This window comes from Anser brachyrhynchus (genome assembly GCF_964034855.1).
Source record: "Anser brachyrhynchus genome assembly, chromosome: 8".
NCBI classification, from domain to species: Eukaryota; Metazoa; Chordata; class Aves; order Anseriformes; family Anatidae; genus Anser; species Anser brachyrhynchus.
This window is the reverse complement of record NC_137702.1, coordinates 9,884,066-9,907,359: the sequence shown is the minus strand read 5'-3', so window position 1 is coordinate 9,907,359 and position 23,294 is coordinate 9,884,066. Positions and strand designations below refer to the sequence as shown.

At 39.2% G+C, this 23,294-nt stretch overlaps 1 protein-coding gene across 15 annotated transcripts in view; it reads left to right on the top strand.

Moving 5' to 3' along the window:
- The window catches only part of MAST2 (microtubule associated serine/threonine kinase 2), a 191,953-nt gene that overhangs the window by 83,957 nt on the left and 84,702 nt on the right, over positions 1-23,294 (top strand). For 2 of the 15 annotated variants that reach the window (XM_080602219.1, XM_080602222.1), the window contains one exon: positions 7,831-8,037. The exons of 5 other annotated variants lie outside the window; for them this stretch is intronic. In XM_080602219.1, the coding sequence (XP_080458345.1) occupies positions 7,831-8,037 (207 nt within the window). Of the gene's footprint in view, positions 1-100; positions 6,617-6,976; positions 7,010-7,830; positions 8,038-8,065; positions 23,280-23,294 lie in introns of those variants that run through there. 8 more of the 15 variants (XM_080602216.1, XM_080602214.1, XM_080602211.1 and 5 more) reach the window with 7 other exon arrangements.

Below are 23,294 nucleotides of genomic sequence, written 5' to 3'. Positions count from 1 at the left end.
TTTATGGATGTAGCTAGGTCCTGAGTCATTGACTGCCGTTCATTGACTTTGCTTCACTGACAGGAGGAGAAGCAGGAATTGACAGATGGATGAAGCCTCTGGCTTGGAGCCAGAAATCCTCAAGAGGTGCATCCATTTTCTGCACAAACTCCAGCCTTTGTAGCAGTTCAGGACTAATTGTATTATATAGAAATATATAGGCACTCAGCATTTCTCTGTGTGCTAGTCAGGAGGCTGGGATACATTAACTACTGTAAAAAGATCACATCTGGGGAGGAAGTCATTATTTCCCAGCAAACCAGAAGTGGAAGGAAGACTTGATTATTCACAGAATCACAGAAGGGTTGAGGTTGGACCCCTGGAGGCTGGGTGGTCCAACCCCCTGCTCAAGCAGGGCGACTCAGAGCAGGCTGCCCAGGACCACGTCTGGGTAGCTTTTGAAGATCTCCAAGGATGGAGACTCCACAGCCTCTCTGGGCAACCTGTGCCAGTGCTTCCTCACTCACATAATGAAGAAGTGCTTCCTGATGTGTAGACAGAGCCTCCCGTGTTCCAGTTTGTTCCCATTATCTCTTGTCCTGGCACTGGGAACTACAGATGAGAGCAGAAGAAAGAAGACTCTGTCTTCTTTGCCCCCTCCCTTCAGGTATTTATAGACATTGATAAGATCCCCCTGAGCCTTCTCCAGGCTGAGCAGTCCCATCTCGCTCAGCCTCTTGTCACAGGAGACGTGCTCCAGTCTTTTTGCCATCTTGGTGGCCCTGTGTCGGACTCTCTCCAGTGTGCGTATGTCTCTCTCTTGTACTGGGGAGCCTAGAACTGGATGCAGTACTCCAGGTGTGGCCTCACCAATGCTGAGTAGCAAGCTCTTCGTGACAACACTTCTTTTTCTTTATTTGACTTGTGGCTTCATATTTATCTGGGTCTGTATTAGTTGACTCTGTTTTTGTGCAGGAATTGATTGTAGGCGTGGACAATGTTCCTACTCTCGCTCGCACAAAGGAAGAGGAGTGAGATATCTCAGTATTTTGGCAGGAGAGAATGAGGAATTTTCCCACATAAAGAAGGTTATGTGTAAAAGCAGAACCAAATGAATGGTTGGATGGAGCCTGTGAAGTCCCTTGATTAGCAGTTCCTCTTCCATATTAGCAGAAGGCAACACAAACCCAACATAAAAAGATGGTTTTGCCCTTGGAGGTCTTGCAGTCTAATCTTAAAATAATCATCACAGGGTGAGTAAGATGGGGGAACTGTACACAGGGTGACATTGCCTGATTATCTAGATACCAATTTGTTGTCAGTATAACCTTCCACAGAAACACACAGACTTTAAGCACGTTTAAAACACTACAAGAAATTATACCCAACTGAGCTGTAGGCTGCAAAGAGGTTGAATAATACAAGTATTAGAAGAGGAACAAGTAGTTGCATTCTGTCTCTGGTGTGGCTCAATAATCTGAGTTCAAAGTTTTCTTTAATAAATTATGCATATAAATGTATTGGCTATGTTTTCTCATGCTTTGTTCACAAAAAATAATTACCATTTATGAATATTTTCTTTAATATCAAACAGCAAATGCAAAGTGATAGACCCAAACTTTGATCTCCTTCCTATTAGCGGAAGCGGTTTAATTACTTGCAGCCATTACCCTGTTCTGTTCTTTTGGTGCCACGGTGTGTACAGAGATGGGTTTTTGTACCGATGGATTCAGCTTTCAAATGGTTTTGATGTGCACCTGCACGTGAAGTGCACTAGACACATTCCAGGCTTGAAAGACAAAGGTGAGGGCCGCGCAGCAAGACGAGGCTCGCGCTGAAGTGCTCGTGTTCATGTGCATAACAGCAACGCCGCTTCCAAGAAAGCAGGCTGTAAAGTGCAGGTTTTCTTTGTGGTTTCAGGATACACAACACAATAGTGCAGCTCACTATTTCTTCTGATTGCCTCCCAGCTAATCAGCAGTCACTAAATCTAGTTGGGGATGCATTTGAGCCATCTGGTTTCTTGTTCAGTATCCCATTTTTAATAAACCCACTTGTATATAACATGAACTTTATTGACCTGCTCAATAAAGGTTTCTTATGAACAGCGTAGGTTTGTTTGAACTCCTCATGTTTTCTGAGGTAGGTTTACTAGATTGGATTGCTGTGATCTTTGTACTGTCCAAACATAAAATTTTATAAAAAGAAAATATCGCTTTCCCAGTTTATATCTACATCAATAGTAATTTCCTCAGCAAAGTAAACTTGTGACACTGGTTTTAATTTCAGATGCAAGATTTTTTTTGATTTTTTTTCCTGTCATCAAACATCTGTATTAAATACAGTTCTTCTTTTAAAGTGCATGCCTGAGGGAGAAAGAACTTGGCGATGTAAGAAGCATTAAAAATAATTATAATTTAGAACATATCCAGTGAAAATAGTTGTTTCACCAAAAAATCCCACGTTTTTGATGGTCATAAAGATATCTGTGGCATCAAAGACCAAATGCTTATGTTGTTATATAAAATAAATTACAGTTAGATGGGGGGGAATAACAAATTGAACTATTACAGATTGCTGTTTTGGTGGTGGTAGGTGCTGATATGAAATAGTATTCACTGTAAGTTTTTGTGTCTGTCTTTATGAAATATGGTAAGCAAAATAATAGTGTTTGATAAAGACATGTGGAAGGCTTTTATGGTGGTCTTTATTCCTTTTAATCGATCTTTAAGGCAATTTATGCCTACTGTGGGGCTCATGCTCTCCGCCCCATCCAAAGGTACCAAGTCCCTGCGGCTGTAGAACTTTTGTAGAGTTTCATTAAGCAACTCTTCATAATAATTTGTTAAACTTACCGCAGCTTCTTGATGGTGAAATAACGCATAAACACACCAAGGCATTTCATTGGGAGGATGTGCTGAATACCAGTTTATATCAATTTCTTTTTAAACTGTAATGCTGGGACCTTGGAAACAACAACAAATAGCAGGAAAAAAAAAAAACAAAACACCCTGAGCTTTAATGCTGGTTTATGTCCTTTATCCTGCCGTGCTCAGGTGCCATGGGAATTTCCTCCCTATCTGCGGAGAAATGGAGTATATCATTCAGTTGCTGTTCATCTTGGAGGGTAAGCATTTCTGCTGGGGATCGATGTCATTTCCCTGCTAGGAGCAAGCACTGTGCCTCGAGTGAGGACAAGAAATGGGGAACGAAATGGTTCTGGAAAGGAGTTAAGCTACTTCTGCACAGTGTACTGTCTTGGCTCCGGAAACAGAGTAAGAAATAATGCCTTCGCTGAGTGCTTTCTGCCTGCGATATCTTTATAGCTGAGGAGAGAGAGAGGTGGTATATTCCAACTGCTCCATCCTCTGAGCTGCACTGGAGCAGCTCACAGGCAGTAGATCAAAAATAACCCGGTGCTCCTAAACTGATATGTGGGGCTGGCTCTGGAGGAGGAACGTGCTGAATTCCTCCTGCAGGACTCTGTAGGAACACTGCTGTTTGTATGTTAGGCTTTAAAAATAATTTGGAAGCGTCGTTTTTTATAAAAGAAGTGATTTAGTGAATAAGGAGGATTTTAGTGTTCTGTATATGTTGTAATCTCAGAGATGAGGTTAGGGAGGGTTTTTGCCAAGGATTTAAAAGCGAGAAAAGTTTTTTTGTGCAGCTTTTGTTATCAAATTTCCACTCTTTAATCCAGATTTTCATTTAGTAAGTATAATAAAATTATACATAACAAACATCAAATTTGTGTTCATACTTTTGGCTGCTTGCTGCGCTTTCTTACCTTGGAGGCAGTGTGTGGGGGGGGCGGCACTGGCTGTTGAAGGAACAACCACCCAAGAAAGGAAAGTCACTCGGGCACCCTGGGGTTGGCTTTTGAGTCCGACAATTTGTTTCCCGGGTGGGACGTGGCTGTCGAGAGGTTGTGAGCTTGTGTGGGGCACTCCTGCTGCGATGTGAATCATGGGAGGGGCTGTAGATAAGGGTTGTCATCTGCAATCTGGCTTGATTGACGAGCGCTTCAGAGCAGCAGCGGGCTTCACATGCCTAAATAGGGTCTTTAAGAAAATTGCTGTATTTTGGAGAGACTTTAAAGAGTTACATATTTGGAAATTTTATTTGGAAAGCTAACTTTTTGACAAATAACACATTTTAGGAACACTTGTCATTATTTTATGGTGGTTTCCGTAATAGCGTGGTATTGATTTGGAGGTGATTGCAATTACCATTTGCAAACAAAACTGCAAGACTTGCATTGTACCAGGAACATTGTATCCTACGGAAGGCGATTCCCTGCCCCCTGCCCTCCTCCAGCACCTGGCCGCAGTGACTGCTTCTGTGCTGCTCTCGTTTCAGTGCCAGAATCCATGAAATTTGCAGCTGAAACATGGCCCGGTAGCTGCCTGAGGATGTTTTGAGAATAAAGTTGTGCGTGTTCTTAAGTGGATTGATTTCCGAAAAGGGCCGGTTCACGTGTTTGCTCGGCGGTCGAGAACAGCTGCTCCTTGCGCCGCGGATGACTCTGCAAGGGCTTTGGGTGGAAGCGGTGACTCTATTCCTATCGCAGTGTGAGGTTGCCAGCTGCTATGTGAGATTTCTGCCAGAATCCTTTCAAGTGTGCCATCGCTCCCGTTGGCTTTTACGCTTTCCTTTTGATTTGGTGAGAGCGACTGCTCCTGCTCCTTGAAGCCCAGGAAAAGTTTGTCTCTGATTTGCTGAGCGCTAAGCCTGAGCGTGTCCGGAGCACGCTGCTGTCTGCCTGGCAGGTCAGGTCGTTGGTTTGTCTCTCTGACTTTTCTGTGCCTTCGTTGCGTACTGGTGGGCTTCGTTTCCTTTCTCTGGATGCTATAAATAGACTTGTAGAAGATTTTTTTTTTTTTTAAATATATAAATAATGACGTTTTTGACACGAGCCGTGTGATTAATCTGGACCATTACTGAACTCCTAAGGTCTCTGTGACACTGGGGGTACGCGAAGAGCTTGGGATTGCACTGATTGTTCTCTGCTCTGTGTTGGAGTGATAAGAGTGGGCTCTCCTTTCTGGCTTTAAGCCTCTTATTCTGGGAAGGAACACAGTGTATCATCAGCACAATGATGAAACGGAGGAAACAGAGGCTTGGAGCCCCATCTCTGCGGATCCAGTAAGGACTGTTGTGAAAAATAAATTGCACTTAAACATTTCAAATGGAAACTATGAAGAAAACAAGCTAGAATATTCTGTGCCAATAAACATTGCTTTTATTTGTTAGAACTTTATCTGTCATGCTTATGTGGCTGTACACAAAATTTCATTTTGAGAACTTTAATGTTTTGTTTCTGTGGAGCATTTACCATAAAGCATAGCCAAAAAAGAGCAATATTTAAATGTTTTTAAATGGGGTACATTGTGGTTAAGTTTTATACCTAGCATTAATTAATATAGTGAAACTAAATGTTTGTAACTGTCTTTCTAGTTAGATCACTCTTTTAAATATAAAAAGTGCTTCTAATAATCTGCCAGAAAACTGTCACAGGGCTCCACTCTAACGAAACCTTTACTACCTTTGCCATCTTCTTAAGGTTTTCAAATGTGTTCTTAATTTAAATTTGAAGCAAAAAAAAGTCGCTATTTACATCGCCACATATTTCTACAACTGAAATATCAACAACTCCTTTTTAATACTGTAGTCTTTAGAAATGCTTTGAAATCTGCTATAGAAAATTGCTTTTTCTGATGTTGGTAATGATGTTGATTATTATTTCTATTGGTTAAAATGAAGGAAGCTGTATATTTAATGCTATATGGATAATAAATAGGGGAAGTTAAATGAATCTGTCACACAGTGAAGGGAGGAGCAGGGTAAGAGGCAGGCTTAACCTTTTGTGTCTGCAGACTATAAAGCTCATCAGCTGTTTAAGCAGAGGTTGCTAGTGGGGAGGATTTCCAATATGTAAAGGTTGCTTACTGATAAGAAGTATTTGGATTCAGTAGGAAATTAAAAGCAGGGAACATTAACAAACATGCTTGACTTCAGGACTTCCAATATAGCATGTCTGAATACCAAACAAAAGCTGAAGCACATCCCAGATTTACCTTTTGCTAGGAAAGCTTATGTTTAAGTACAATAAATAGAAACAACTTTCATCCCTCCATCAAATTCAGTTATAGTTGTAAAAATATGGTGGCACTAGATTGTGTTTTAAAACACAAGCACGGTAAGCATAGCATGGGACTGCATTGTTAAGCATTGTCCAAATTTTAAAAAGGAAAAGGCTGAATGTACAGTGATACCAGAGAGCATACATGTGGACAATACCCTGTGCAGTTCGTGACTCTCTACGCAAAGTATAGGGATGTACACGTTACATTTAAGCATTGAGTTTTGAGGATTAGATCTAAGGAACTTTGCATTTTCTGGTACTGATCATAGGTGAATCGTAAGATGTTAAATACTTAATATATTTCCTTTTGCAATTTCTGTAAAATTGCATGGTTGGAACATAGTAGTTACGTGCAAAGCCCAAAGGACTCCAACTGGAGGTGATGTATTTGTGAGTCAAATTGATTGTTCTATTTGGATTCCCTATACAGAAAAAACAAAAGTTGTTATGTCACCACTTAGGAAGGAAAATGTCACTTGTCAGGCAAACCAGGTAATAAGCTGTATAATTTTTCCAGAGGGATGGTTGTACTAAAACACTTGGTTTAATTTTTTTCAAATAACCCCTTGAAGGGTTGAGCTCATCAGTGATGCAACACTGCCCTAAAACTTGGTGACGGCCTCAAGTTTTGTATTTAGAGCTGATATGTCCACCTGATACAGTTTAATATAGGAGTATATTCAGTATATGATTCTCTTATCTGAGAACTCAAAACCTATTTTCTTATCCCTGTATAAGAATCTGGGCAAAAGGCTTTCATAATGTGTATTTATTTCACGATACATTATTTTGTCTACCCATGATTTCTTTATAATACCAATATTTGTAAGTTAACTTTTACTTTATTTCTAGTGAAGGACATCTCATCGTGTATAGTTCAATACAGTAGGTGTTAAAACTTTTTTACGTTTATATACAAGTCTGTCTGCAGCTTCTTGAAAAGCAGCTACTTAGAGAAATTTTCTGTGCTCTCTGCTTGTAAGAGTACTTGTTGGCTGCTAACTCTACAAAAGCAGGATAGTTTGCAGAGCTGAGCACAGAGCTGGGAATCAGTTTTCTCAGCTGTAATCCTAATGCTACCATGGATGTGCTGTGGATGGGTCACTTAACCTCTTTGTGCCTCAGTTTCCCCACTGCTAAATTAGAATCAACCCATTTTGCAGTGCTGCTTTCGCGCTTAATTTAGTTGATGTTTTAAGACATTCTCAGTGCTAGATGTTCTCTAGTTAATGGTTCATGTAATTCATGTTTTCACTGAGTATTTTTGTCGTTGCCGTAGCTGTGGTATGGAACCAGGGCTCCCAAATTGGAACCTGTGAAGGCTGTGATACGAATGGCTCATGTCAGTCACTGGTGGCACCATTGGCATCTTTGTTAATTTTTCCCAACTAAAAGTTTGACAATGGTGTGTGATCCAGAAACCTTGGGAATCACTGTAAAAAAAATAATTAAAAAAAAAAAGGATTTGGATAATTCCAGATGAGAAGATTTTTCATAGTGGAAAAATAACGTTTAATAGGTACTGTATTGACTGACAAATTATGTTTTGGTTTGGATGATAATTGAGTGACTTCTGTCCACTTAGTTCACTACATTTATTAAGAAGATATGCTTTGAAAGCTGTTTTTCTTTGTATTGATGTGATAAATAGAAGATGTGATATTGACCCTGATTTATTTTTTTTTTCTACCGTGATACCTTGTCAGAATCTCCTCTCCTTTGTTCTCCCACTGCCGAGGAAGTGATGTTCATCAGCACATGTTCTCTCCTACATCTGCTCCAGGTCTGCAGCACCTTAAATTCCCATTTAGTGCTGACTGTGCACTTGTTACTTCTCCTCTAGTATTTTACCTGAACTCACAAGTCCAGAGCAATCCGTCTAGTCCATGCTACAGCCATCCTTTTCAGTGGAGGTAAGGAGAGGTATCAACCAGGAATTTCTAACAGTGTGGTATTGGTGTAACCATTTATGAACTTAACAGCTTTTTAGTTCAGGAGAATAATATGTAACAGAAGTGGGAGCCTAGTAACGTGTAATTTACCTCCAACCTTGTAGTGTTGGTTGGTGTTGCTTGTTTGTACACATTTTTTAGTTCATTTGTAGTTGAAGGCCCTGCAGAGGGAAGAATGGAGTCCTGTCTACCTGAGTGTGCATGCACATTCCTGGCTAAACCTTTTGGTGGCTTCTGTATGCGTGTGCAACTTGTATGGTGCCTCACAGGGATCACTGATGTCAAGAAAACCAACTTGAAAGTGAAACAGCTTGGAGTCTGGTCCTTAAGAAGCCCTGACTGAATTGTGGGTCTGTGCTAACCTACTGCACTCTGTTCTTTTCACTGCAAATCCTCGTTAGTTTCTTACTGAAGCTAACAGTCTGAGGTCTGTCTGCAACACAGGGTCCACAAAGGATAACGAGTAAGTTTAAGTTTGTTGGTAGTGTGCTTAGATATGGGCTACAGGAGTTCATAAACTGAAAAAAAATTCCAAAACAGCTCAGTTTGTACTAAGGTGCTTGAGAGCCTGGCTGGCATCTTTCATGTTCAGGAGCAGCTCTTGCTCTACACTGTGCTGTTATGGAACATGCAAGACCCCGGTGGAAACCTCTGGTTTATTCACTCATGATACCTACTGAGATTGTCACAAAGCCTAGCGCAAGGTAGAGATCTTTGTGTGTGCAGTTATGAAACTTGAGCTAAAAGGTGCCTACTTAAAACTTGAGCCAGAGGGCTGGTTTTGAAGTTCGCATACTGCAGTGTGGATGTAGCTGGTCAAATTTCAGTTACTCATCAGGTGGTAATGCAATCGCCCCTGATTGCAGGCTGTTATTTCAGAGGGAGAGTGCTCTTGCTGGCCAGCTCTAGTAGGAGGAACAAGAAAATGTGAAGTTTAGCTATTTTAGGCACCTCTCCCTCTAATGGAGAGTAAAGTATATTGCATCAGTTGAGTGGAAATCAGGCTGTCAGCAAAGGATAGAGACGTTGTGTGTGTCTGCACTTGGCTTCTTGTGCATTGTCACAGAGAGAGGTGGTCACCCAGCATGCTGCTGCTTCCCCTGCAAGTTGGGCAACAGGTGGTGAAAATTCTTGGTGTGCTGCTCACTTTGGCAGCACGTGCAGTGAGGGGAAGAGCAGTGACTAAAGAGCCGTCTCGTAACGTTTTAATGTCATTGCCACCAATATCATTTAAAAGGAATTTTTGTTATTTAAAAGCTGGTATTGGGTAATGTTCCTGTACAAGGGTTATTAAATGTGGTTTAATGCTGCTTAGCGCTGGGGCTAATTAACGGTCTGGTAAGTAGTAATTAATTATCAGAATTAGATCACTGTTAAAGTAGGTTGAGAACAGCTCTTTTTGAGAGGGAATCTAATGATTATTGATTTTCCAAAGCCTTTTTGGTACTGTTTTTCTTTTTTTTCCTCTGAGAATGCTCCAGTCTTCAGACTTTTGACATGGGTCATTGAATAATTTTACCTTTAAGAATAGTTCATATAAAAGACATGATATCGAGTTATGTTTCGCTGTTACTATGGACTCTTCTTGATGATGATATTTTTCACATATGGGGACCTTCCAGCCATCTGCTCTTTAAATGCTGAATGGTTGATGATTCACAGAGACGTGGTTCTCTGTAAGAGCTTAGGTCTACTATAATAACTTTTTATTTTTGTCCTTGTTGCTTTCACCTGTGCAGCTCTTGATCCTGGTTTATGCTGCCTTTCTTTGTTGTAGCTGTGTTTACTTGGTTACAGTACCAGCGACAGCCATTCCTGCTTGCTTAGAGCAAAGGTTCATCTTGGCAAGTTATTGCTGTCATTGATCTACAAGGCTTAACACCCTCAGGTTAGCCAGGCAGTGGTTCATTTCCATCGCTGTGCAAATGATACTAGGAACTGGTGGGAAACATAACTAAAAGGTGTATGCCTTCAAGTTAACTTTCTCATTTTTCACCATCAGTGTGTTGCATTTCAATTATCTGTATAGTTTTCCTCCTTCTTGCGTCATTTGCATGGTGTGTTTGGTATTTTTCAATGGACAAATGAACAGCTGTTCGTGCATCTGGTATCAGGTGTGTTCTACAGCTAGCATACAAGTTCCTGGCTTCTGAAAGAAATAATCTAGTTGAGAACAAAAATGTTTTATACTAATCTTTGCAAAATTGGAAATAATGTAAATCATTTTAAGAATAAAAGATGTGAGGTGGCACGATTACAACAAAAATAAATGGATAGCGGGTGAAAGAAGATTGCTATAGTTGATACAACCATGGGTTGGAATTCAGTTTGTGTATCTTTAGGAACAAAAGAGAATGATGTCCAAAATTAAACTCAAGGAGTGGGTCTCATATTTGGGTTCTGGCTTGTGTACTTCTGGGGGTAGCAAGGAAGTCAAATTACTGAAGAATATGAGGCCATGTTTCACAGCTGGTCCTCTTTATGAGTTGAGTAAATATGGGTGAGTCTTTGTACACCCATATTTGGCCTTTAAATTAATCAAAACATGGATTTACTGCAGTTCTTGATACTAAGTTGCTTAAAAGATGCCATGAATTAGTTGCTCTTAGAAGTGCGGGGCCTTGAGACTAAAGCAACATGAACTTTCCCCCCATTTCACAGATTATTACACCCTGTAACTCCCTCAGCAAGAGATAAATTAGTTTCAATACTTCTAGAAATGGATTCATTTGTCGGTGGTAACAAGGGTGAAAGTGTTCAGGTCTCTTAGTTCTGGCCTCTCTGGGTACTGCAGGCGAGGTGAAATCTCAGCAGAAATTTCCTTTATCCTAACCAGTCAAGGGAAGAGTTGAGTTCAGTTGCATTATTCCAGGGATGCTTTCTTGTGCTATTTTGATTTCGTGAACTCGTGCCAATTGTGGAACATATTGATATAGGGATATATGGTAGAGATGATTTTTATAGGAATGTTTTCTCTTGGAGGTTCTAGCCTTGATAATGTTTATTGATAATAGCTATTCATTTTTTATAGCTCTGCAGAATAGCTTTAAAGATTTTTTTTTTTTAGCCTGTATGAAATCTGGTCACCATTTCTGAATGTGCTGGTGCTCAGATCCTAGCTGTCTTCAGTAAAACAAAACGGGAAACCTGATGTTGCTCCAGAATACTTTGTGTCTGAGCACAGTACATAATTACTCAATCAGTGTGTAATTACTACGTTATGAGTTCAAATAATTAGGATTTTATGGACATCTGTGATATAATTTAAGAATATATTAATTTACTTACTTAAGAACTTTATTCTTAGAAACATTTAATCAATAACTGTGCTAAGCAACAAGAATATATTATAAGTAGTCTTTTAACAAATGTGCTGGGAGGATTGCCTGCCTTTATTTAAAGCCTTTCTCGTATAAGCTCTTGCAGTGGATGAGGGGACACCTATATTTAGAGCTATGGCTTGTTCGGGTGTATGAGCGCAGTCCCAGCCAGTCTCTTCTGTTGCCGTGACCAGATGGGCTTCCCGGGCTTTGCAGTGTGCCCATCAGCCTAGCTTCACCAGAGCGTGGGGATGGAGAAACCTGCCTTTGTTGAGTGGGATCTCGTGTGAGCCTGGTTCTTTCTCTCGTTTTATGTGCTGGGATTGCTGGTGTGTCTTGGTGAAGGTTGTGTAACTCCAGTCCTTTACTTCAAGGCAGGTGTAGAAATCCCTCCCATGGTATAAGGATGTGTTCTTGGTGTTGTGTGTCTGTGCCTCTCCCTGCCCCCAGTACCTGTGTTCTGGGTTTTGACTGGGTATCTGCACCAGAGTTAATTTAATGGTATGCTGAATAGGATTCGCTAATCAGCTTAAAATGCCACGTGTCTAGCTTAGCTAAAAAACTGATAATAAACATCTTAAGTATATAAACTTAATCAGTCCCAGTTGTAACTCATACCCTCAGCAGAACCACCAAAACACTTAAATAAACCTGCCTTAATTAGATTGCCTAAAACTATGTTGGTTAAAATGTGTCAGTACTTCTGTTAACATAACTAGCACAGAGCTGATGGCTGTGTATATAGTATGTAGATACCTGAACAAAGAAGCTGCTTGGATTATACAATAACAACACGAAAGACCTTCAGCACCATAGTTCCCTTATTGCGAAGTCTCTTAGGAAAACAAAATTCATTTAATATTCACAGTGAAGCTTTTGTTTTGAAGCGTACATGTATTTTACAACAGCAGGGCAGCACCTGTAAACAGAAGTTCCATATTTTTAGAGAAGGTGAAAAACATTTCAGAATTCAAACTTGATGAGATTCTTTATATTCTTATTTTTGGAATATCTCCAAGTATGTCAAGACGTGGTGATAGTTTCCTTTCTCTACTTAAACTTCCTCTTAGTTTAAAGTCACTTGATACAGCTTTTAAAAGTTTATTTTGGTTAGTATCTTATTTGACAGATGGCAGAGGATTAATGAAAAGGGCTATATTCAGATTGAATGACATTTGGAAACTGTTCTGTTTTTGTAGCAAGTGATACCTTCCTGCTTTAGTGCTTGATTTGGTACAGGTTCTCCTTTCTTAACTGTGCTAAATAATTGGTCAGCCTTTACTGCAATACAGTGTAATGACACTTTTGGAAGCAATGGAGATAAGCAATTCAGTTATAATGAATAACAGAACAACTTTGTGAATATGTCATTATGCATAATATGAAATGGTGAATTTTGAGTAGGGAATCTTTTGGCAACTGAATTGTAATCTACATCTCACTTTGAATGAATGAGCTTCCCAGAATTCATTTCTTTTCTAATGGAAATTTTTCTCTTTATTCCTTTTCTTCTGTATCAGTTGTTATTCTTGGGAATAGGAGATGGAGACAGAGGCTACAGCTAGGAGATGGAGACTACAGGGAAGAGACATATTGGTGATGCCTAGAACTCACCTGGCTCAGATTTCTCATGCTGATTGGAAACGGTTTGTTTGCCACGTGGTTGGAAATATTCAGGCATGGTGGCCTTTGGTATGGAGTCTTGTGTGCAGAGTTCATTTGCGTTGCTTGTGGCCCCGTAGCCTTCTTACACCAATGTGCAGCTGAGGGCTGAACTGTGAAACTGACAATTTCAGTGAGTTGTATCCTGTTGTATGGCAATGTCTGTAGCATTGGCTGCATCGTGGTAAAGTAGTAGGACCCCAGACATAGCCTCTGATCGCTCCAGTGAAACATTCTGATTTTCTGGCATCTCTCTTAACTCTCTCCTCTTGTGCCCTGAGGGTTGCCCCTTTGGGTTGGTGGTGTCAGTAGAGGAGGTGCGTGGCTTCCCTTACGATAGTCAGGAGAAGCATTGCTCATCTTTTTCCCAGTCTGGCTGTATAATTTTTTTCATGTCGAGACATTATGTAAATGCTAAAATCACCACATCCTGCTTGGGTTTGCAGCAGTGGAAGAGTTAAACACTGGGGTTTGGAGCACGAGGTGTGAATTCTTGTCCGGTTCCAGGCTCACCGTGCAGGCTGCCCTCCATAACCACTTGTAAAGCATAACCTGGTGGTTTGACCTGGCGAGTCAGAGGCTCCCAGAGGGGAGTATGTACCTCTGACTTGAGAAGTTGGAGTGCTTTAATGTTTGCTAGCCTTTTCACCTATAAACTGAGTGATTCATAACTTTATTTCTATGTAATTGTGTTTGAAGGCTCTGATCTGCTCACACACAGGCATATGAGTCGGCTTGTTTACTGCCCCTGAAGTATCCAAAGAGTTTGACATGGCTGGGAGCAAGCTAGCAACTTCCAGTGAGAAACTACAAGCTCAGAAGGTTCTTAAAATGCTGTAGTAAAAACTGAGGTTTTACTTTTTCTGTTTTCATCCTCAGATGACAGTGATTTCCTCCAAGAAATTGTAGTGTGCTCAGTCTGTGCAAGATCCTTCCTTCCGTATAGCCTCTTCCTTTTGATCTTGAATGCAGATACAGAAACAACATGGACACGGAAAGACTCCTGGCAAGGGAATCATTCTGAGAAAGACAAATATATTCTTAACCAGGCAGTCATGTGTTTATTACCATTGAAGTCTCTGTAGACAATTCCATGCATCTTCCACAACTTGGTTTTTAATTGCACTGTGAGGCAGCCAGGTTCTACTTTGTTTTGACTTGGAAATCTGTGAACGTGCAAACAGGCCTGTTTACATCCCGTACCAAAGAGCTAATAGTAGACAAGTACTAATAGCAAGTACCCAGTGTCAATTTAACAGACGAGCTAGAGAGAAACAGAGATTATATGACACAGCTGCTTGCATTTGCATGGGATTATTCCTGCCCATGACCAGGAGATTCCTTTTGGATTTGTTTTCTTTAAAAATTACCGTTTGAAGCCATGAGTTGCAATTTCTGATTTAGATGGATGAGCCATTTAGGAGATCAATATTAACCTGAAAGCTTACAGAAAGTTTTTCCTTTTTTATATTCTAAATCATTTCAAGGAGACATTGCATCGGTTTTTAAAATTGTATCAGATTTCAGCTGTGTCTAGCCACCCTGATCTACATTGAACTTCTGTGTCAAAGTTAAGCTCTTGTTTGAATACCATGCCAGAAGGTCTGCAATACAGCTTCACCATCTACAATATATCCTTTCATACTCTGTTTTCCACAGGCTGCGCCTGTATCTTCATTTTTTCAACATCTCTCTTTTCCTTTTGTTATTTTTTCATCTAGAATACACTTGTTCTCATCCTCCAAGTTCTCTCTTACCCTCATTTTTCTACTAAAATTTTGCTATTTTGGCTAGCGTTTATTATTCTGTCATTCAATCCCTGGCGTGGTACTTGAGAGCACAATCTTCTAACCTAGTTTACATTACACTGTCAGTATGAATTATTAACGTTCTAAAATAAAGTCTTCAAACCATAATCTTTGCAGTGGTGAAAGAGCTCTGTGTGCCTTTGTATTCCTTCCTCCCCTCGCTGGCCTTTCCTTTCTTTAGAGCCCCAGCTCTTTACAGTAGGTATGTTACTGATCTCGCTGTCAGGAAAAGACTTGCTGTGCAGTGACAGTCGCATTAGCACATCTCTGGCCTGGAATTGGTATTTATTTACATTTAAAAAAAAAAAAACAGTTGTGGAAATAATACTTCATTTCTTTTAGAAGATCTGCTGCACAAGTACAAATGATATAATGGGTTGTATTGTCTGAGAAGGTGGACAATATTTTTTGTCCTGTTATGTTCTAGTTTGTGTTCTAGATCTAAAATGAGAATTTAAAAATGAGCCTCATTTTTATTTGACAATAGATGAGAAATTTAAAATAACAGAGCAGGTCAGGTTATAATTCTCAGCAAATTTTTAGCACCAAAGAAGTTAATCCAAAATAAATGTGGCAAAAATCCACATCAACTTTCCTCCGTGTGTCACTTCAATATGACTGTCCATTCTGCTTCTGAGATACTGGAACGTTCCAAAATCATTAAATGCCCAATTTTCCAAGTGAATCTACACAAAAATATTTACCAGAAGTGTTCCTTTAAGTCACAAGTGTCTTCATTTCACTCACAGAGAACTTGCTATTAGTTTGAACAAAATGGAGATGATTGCAGCTGCACTTATTTTCGATATAGAGGAGCAGCCCAAGGGGACGTGTTCCAGCCTGCAGCCCATGGCTTCATGTGCGCAGCCTCCTCTGACACCAAGATGGATCATAAAACCGTGACCTGTCGCTTCTGCAACTTCTCCCTTCTTATTAGATATAAGAGCAGATGCAGAGTACGCCGTAGGACGTCACAATCTGCTTTTTACATACTGTTGTTGTAAGTGATCAAAGTTGTGAGAAGTACTTGATTAAATAGCTTTGCAGGTTCTGTTTTCTCTGCAGAAATTACATTCTTTGGACACGCAGGTGGTGTTCATTTGCGTGTGTGATTTGTGCTGTCTTGGCGTGTTTGTGAAGTAGTTTAATGTTGTACAAAACAACGTGAAGAGCTGAAAATTGTTATTTGTGTTTCTTATTAGTTTTATTTTTATAGGTAGGACAGAAACCTAAATTATTTTCATTTGAAAATATCAAAAGTCCAAAATGTGCTCACATTTTTTTTGATATACCAAATCTGCATAATGCTGCCTCTGCTAGTCAAAATTTAGAAAATAAGAAAGTAAAGTACGAGGTGAATATTCCTATTTATCTACATTTTCTTTTTTCTTTCTATCTGAGGTATTTTAAAAGTGGCTATATTTATTTTTAAAATGTCTGAGCAGTGTTGTTTTATATTTTTGCTGCTAGTTATATTCGGTTAGTTTTTTTATGCCCTTTTGTAATGTGCTACAGTAGAGTATAATACAATTTAGCAGTGCAAAATTTTAAATACCGTTTTTAGTATTTTGAAATACATTTTTCACTGGAGACTGCAGAAATGGTTGAGAGTTCCGTGTCTGTTCAGTACTTTATTTCAAAGCAGGGAATTCAGTTTGGGACAATTTATCATAAATTATTCAATCTGCTTCAGTGTTCCAAAATTATAACATGTATTTCCCTGTTTACTTTTATTTATATATATGTGTATATATATATATATATATATATATACAGACATAGAAATATATACACACACTTACAGGGGGACATACATGTTAGAAGTCATATGTAGAACATAGAAGAGCCTGTAAGCGTGATGTAAATTTTAGGAAATGTTGCTTTAGTAATATATCAGCTTTATGGGTTCCCCAGAATTACTGTAAAACAGTTTATAGAGATGTATCAATCTGTAATTATATAAAAATCAGTGTTCCAGGCTTGTTCTCATGTTCATTCTGTCCTGTACATTTTGTGTTTCTCTGAGGCACACAAGTTTGAGTAGTTTGTTTGCCTGCTGGTTGATGATATGTTATCACTGCTTTCCCAGACTTTAAGATTAAAAGCTAAGCTTGTGCTGTGAAGATTCACATTATTCCAAAGGAATAACTAAAATAGGGACCAGTTTCTGTTAAAATTCATGGCCAAATTAGGATTTAATTCCGTCTTTAGAACTAGATGAACTTGTTATCCTTTTTTTCTTTTTTTATTATTTTTTTTAATACCAGCACTCATGATGTTCCCTAGCATGGTTTTGATTTCTCATGTCTTGTCTGTACCATGGCTTATTTTGTAAAGTCTATTCTTATCCCATGCTCTAACTTCATTAAGAATTTATGCTTGAAAATGTAAAATTCATCCTCTTAGTCTGTTCACTACATTAGCATTCCCCTTGCTCCCAGAATAACTTCGTAGCCAACAATCCTACAAAATAAGCCTTTTGTCTCAGAAAAGGCATGGTAAATGCAGGGGCTTTACTGTATCCTTCATGAGTTAAACAAGCAATGAGGAAATGAGCTGCAGGGTGGAAGTGCCGGCTCTGAACACGCAGGTCGGAGCAAACAGCTGGAATTATACCTAGGAACAAATCAGACGCCACTGCTTAGTTTGGAGCTCAGGCTTCAGTTGCTCTTCTGGGTACCATCCTGCCACCCAGACGATGCGATCCCTGCTAGCTGGCTGCCAAGGGTAGCCCCAAGCCTCAGTGCTCCATTTGGGTCCTCGACGTGGTGCAAAATACGAAAACCCCATTACGGGAGCGTTTAGCAATAGCTGTGCTGCTTTGTGGAGAGGCTGATGCAGGGTGGAGTGGCCGGAGAAGAGATGAAGATGTCTTCCTGTTTGCAAGTATGGCTGCATAGTTAATTCATTAACACTGTACTACAGGTTAGGAATAAATTTTTAAGTGCATCTTTTAAGTGCAGCATGATAAATAATTCATGATTACGATGACGAAATGCAATGGTGGTGACAGCAGGCTCAATTTATGTTTTCCTTCGGCTGAGTTTTGGCTGGTAGAGAGGGAAGAGCTTGGCAGAAGGATGCCGAGGTTATAGCATCTCATGCTGTGTTCTCACAAGCGCTACTGAGTGGTTTCAAGAACATTTTGGATAAAGCATTAAAGGATTTTGTATAAATGCGAAGTGAGATTTTCAAAACTGATCAGTATTTTTATTTTTCAAATGTCTTCTCATTTGTATGGCATTTGAATCACATACCAAGGGGACATTTGATTAAATAAGATAACTGACATTTGAATCATATATGAAGAAAACAGGCCAGGGAAAGAATGTGAGATCTAGTAACTTATTTAAAGAGGCTACTTGACCTTTCCATGGCATTTGAGCCCAGTCATCAATTTGGTGAACTTGAAATCATGTTAAATGTATGTTGTACTGAAGTTGCCAATATCTTACTAGTGCTATTTGTGAATAATGTTTTAAGGAATATTAGCAAACTAATTAGTATTTTTATAAATAGAAATCCAAAGAGAGATTTTCATTGAATATTTGTAGGATTTGCAGCACAACTAACTTGGCGTTTAGCAATGTTGGCTTATTATCACTCTTCACTAGAGTTTTCATATAGAAAATACAAATTATGACAACAGAGCTGTAGGTAGCATCCTCTATATCTAAGTGAGTACAATTTCCTAAGAATTGTTTTAGGACTAAGGTATCAGGGCAGCTGCTTATGCTTAACCTGGGCTGTGATACTGTAGTGAATTAGATAGCATTTCAGGCTATTTGCTATGATGACAACACCAGTTAGTTCAGTAACTGTGCCAGATTAAAGTTACATGAGAAGTTGGCAGCTTTTCTTCTAGTATATGAGTGTACAATGCCTTATAGCTAATTCTGCTTCACTTCAGTAAATGTTGCTGATCCTTTGAATCATTATCTAAACTAATGCAGTCACTGGGCTGTTATCTGCATGGGAAATGCTCACCAGAGGGACGTTTGGTTATTTTTCACCCCAGAAAACCTGGCTATCGTTTTTTAGTTTAATCTTAAGCAAATGTGTCCTTTGGAGTCCTTTTATACAGAGCCAGTACTTGAAATCTGGCCGAGCCACGGCAGTTAGAAGAGTGCAGGGCTCTGGTTCTGTATTGACTTGGAGCTGGGGCGCATGGAGCTTGGCTGGTCTCTGGAAATAAATAAATAAAAGAAATGAGAAAGGTAAGATTGTGAAAGGAAGTGAAGAATGATAGAAAAGTGAACCTTAAAGATAAATTCAACTTCATGTCCTCTCTCTCACTGCTACTTACATGGCTTGAGATGGCAGTCAGCTCAGTCTGTTCTGCATTTGCGTAGGTCACTGTTCAAATAATAATGATGCCCCAAATAGCTCACACATCTTCTATGTAATTTTTTCTTTTTTCTTTTTAAAGGAACCATGCCCTGCTTTTTTTTTTTTTTGTTTGGAAGCTTATAGGAAGAACTTTTTTCCTTTCTTCATGTTGAAAGCTCAAAGTTTTCCACTGGAGTTTTCACGTTACAAAGTTTTGACTACATTGTTGGTGATATACAGCAGTTACTTCTTCAGTTCATTATCAGTTTTATTTGTGTTAAGTTATATTTATTTATATGGCAGTAATTTTCTTGTCAAATATGCCATTTAAAGTTTAAAATAAAACTGATATTCTCTTTATGTATTTTCTGATTTATGACTCCTCCGAACAATTCAGCTTTGCTAGTAAAACAGCTTTAATTTTCAGGTATTTCTAGTGGCTAATTTGTGTATTTGAGTTATATAGCTACTCAAAAATGTTAAGTCTGAAAGTACCACTTATTTATGTGACACTTAATACCATGTAACTATTCAAGTGATTGAATAATTAGGTAGTTTTTTTCCTGAGAAGTATTGCAACTGGTTCTTGTGATACAGTTTTCCTTTACCATGGTACAATTCAAGAGTTATTCTCACTTGAAAACTATTGGACTACTACATGTTTCATCCTGGCTGAAATATCTCAAAAATATAGTGAAAAATAATAATAAAAAATATTGTGGGAACTATTCTTGAACAATAGTCAAAATCTAGTCTGTCACAAGAGTTTTGACCTTTGTGATGTTCTTTTTCAAAATGACATCAGTGATCTCCATGGTACCACTTTAAACTTTATAAGGAGTTCAGCTTACTTTTAAAACGGCAGGTTTTATTTAAAAGAAGATGGTCTTATTCTCAGCGAATTCATTGATTGTTTACAAATGAGAAGTGTAGCTGCTAGGAAAAAAAGTCCAGAAAGTCATGGATTTCACGTGGACTGTTTGCCTAACTGTATTCTCAGTTAATGTCAGGCTTAATTAATGTCCCATTTAGGTAATGGTAAATATGGGAAATTAAGGAGGTCTTTGACATGGCTATTTATAACTGCCCAGTGGATGCAGTGTCATTGGGAGGGCCCTGGAAACTACAGATTTGGTCAGCAGAGAAATACTCCATCATCGCAGGAGCTGCAGAACGTTTCTGCAGGTGGTCTTTTCTGAGGACAAGCTGGACGTGAAGTGAGTGACGGAGATTGATGGAGACTGAATACCCTGAAAGGCAAGTGGATGAGTTTTAAGGAAGGTGGTTTCTTTTGTGTGGGAATCCCAACAGGACTGGGAATTCACAAAAACATATTAACTGATTTGTGGGCTAAATATAATAGAAAGTTGCTCTTGTAACACATTTGTGTATGTGGCATTTTTGTTGACATGCTTTCTGACATGCAGAAGGCTATAGTCTTGAACAACTGAGAAATTTCTAGACTGAATTCTGTACAGTGTTTTGCTTATCATGTGGAGACAGTAATATAGTTACTTAGAGGGATTTCATTTGTCATTGTAGAACTGAACATCCTTATGCTTTTTATTTTGTATTACTGTAGCAAATCCTTCAAATGTTGACATTGTATTTTAGGACATGACATATTTTTAAAAGATGTTTGATGGCTTCATTGTGTTCTTTTGCTATTCTTGTAAAAACACTGCATCTTGAGTATGGCATTCCTGTATTTTTCAGAATACTTTGAACTTATCTGTATTTAATGTTTGGGGACTGTCCCAAAATACACACTTTGCAGATGATGTTTTCCAAGGCTAGGTTTTGCTGTTGGCACGTGGAACATGCATTTTGAAAAGCGGGCATATGAAGTGTTAAAGAAATTTCCGCTGTTTGTGAACCAGTGTTACATAATTCCCAAAACATTTTCACAATTTTTGGGTAAGTGCTCTGCGGAACCGTGCTAAACAACAGGATGGGCCTTTGGGTTTCAGATGATGGCGAGTATCCAGTCCCCTTGTGCAGCTGGGGTGCAGCTTGGGGTGTTCCCCAAGAGCAGCCGAGGATGGGCAGCGTTTCATCTGGTTAACGCTGCCCTCGAGCAGTCAGTCGTTGGTGTCCTTAGAGAATAGGCTCCTAAAATGGCTTCTCCTTTTTGCATCCTTTCTGTAAGGGATGTAAAAGCGATGGTGTTGAGTGTGATCTTATTGAGGGCTGTGTCTTCAGCCGCTCATTTTTCGGTCACTTTCAGGAAAAAAACCACACAAACAAGCACCACACAATATAAAATTGGGGGTTTTAGCAGGTTTTGGCTTATTTGCTAACTGTAAGCAGTCTGGAATTTATTTTTGTTGTAAGGTTTATTTTGATAGTTAACTAAGCACTTTTGTCCCTGTTATTGCTTGGGAATTTCAATTCATGTTTCAGTTGACGGAGTAAATCTGAATATTTTTATACCTTTTCAAAAGCAGGGTTTATTGGAATTGGAAGGTCACACAATACCCTGAATATAATGCTACAGTGCTCTTCTTTGGCTTCTAGACTTGACTGGTATATGCTATTATGTAGATACATAAATTAGTGTTTCTGATCAGTTAGCAGATAGTGGCAGAGTTTTGTCTGGTTGCACTCTAAATTAACTTTGTGAAATCAAACCAGAATGTGATGTAGATCATTTGATACAAATGTTTAAAAGCGCTGCAAGGGTTGGCTGTATGGAACAGAGATCTGGTTCCTGCAGCATGCAAAATCACATTTCTGTGTTTGAAGCTCAAATGGAAGGGGATGCTTTGCTGAATCAGATACTGTGATTTTTGATAAATGTATATATTAAACATGGTACATTTTTATGGGAAGTCATGAAGGTCATCTAATTCTTTCATGATTCTGTGGAAAATAAAAGGGTACCTACTGGGATTTCTTTCTCCCAGGCATTTCTGTGTATTTTAAAGTATTTTTATGTATTGTGCATGGAAGGCAGTGCCAGCTGTTGATTGTCATCTTTCTCATGTCTGTGATAAAAAGCCACTCAAGAAGGCTGAAATATGAGAACGTCATTAGCTTTCCTACTGGCAGAAGTGCTTAAAAAAGCCACAATAGAAAGAAAATAGATTGCATATTGAAATTAAAAAAAAAAAAAAAAGGCAGCTACAGCGAGGGTTTGTTTAGCCCTTGGAAAAAGCAAAAACGTGGCAAGGAGCTTCTACAGGCACAAAGGGAAAAGCGTGAACCTGTGGCTGATGTGCAAGGGTGTGTGTGGGAAACCTCTGATGTTCATCACGCGTGATTCCCCGCTTGTGTTTTGTTGTCACAATTCAGCCGCTCGAGTTGTTTTGTGGGCACCAGGTGCAGTGTAGGAGTTTGTGTTTACTGTGAATGACGTCTATGAGGCACGATCTGGTTTTAAGCTGATCTTAGGTGGCATTGTAAGCATGCTTCTTTTTTAAAAAAATTATCTAAAATCCACTTGGGACATTTAAAGACAAAGGTAGGATTCATTTAAAGACTGAAGATTAATGTAAAAAATAAAGGAAATGCCCCTCGTGTGGTTACAAAGCAGAAGGGCCTCCATTTCAAAATAAAACCACAAACTAGGCAGTTAGTGGTGTTCTCTGCAGACACAGCCTAAAAGCAGCGTGTTATTCAGGATTATGAATAGAGCCCTGCTTATGGTTTTGCTTGAAAATCTTCTGATTGTAGTTGGATGAACGTGGAGAAGCGTACAGAAATCATGTTTGTTATGTATACAGAAGCTCCCGTTTTAAAGTGTATATGGTGGGAAGGGAATAAATTTCTCATTTTGCACTGCCTCCTAAGGTAGAGAGAGGCAGGCAGGGATGGAGGCAGGAGAAAACGGAGGCAGTGGAAACAGCAGCAATATGTACGCTTGCCTGCCTGTCTCGCATTAATGGAACAGCTTGCAAGGTCTACAGGGAATTTGCATTGGCTCTGTCACTGGTATTATTTAGTTCCTTATTTATTGCTAGTGGCTTGATTGTGCTGTATTTTCCCAGCAATGAAAGCTTTTAAAGATCATGTCTGACTCCTTTTGGACTGTGCTGTCCAATTTCTCTCTGCCTGCTACCAGCATGTTGAGACGATCCAAAAGGTAATCTAAGGATTT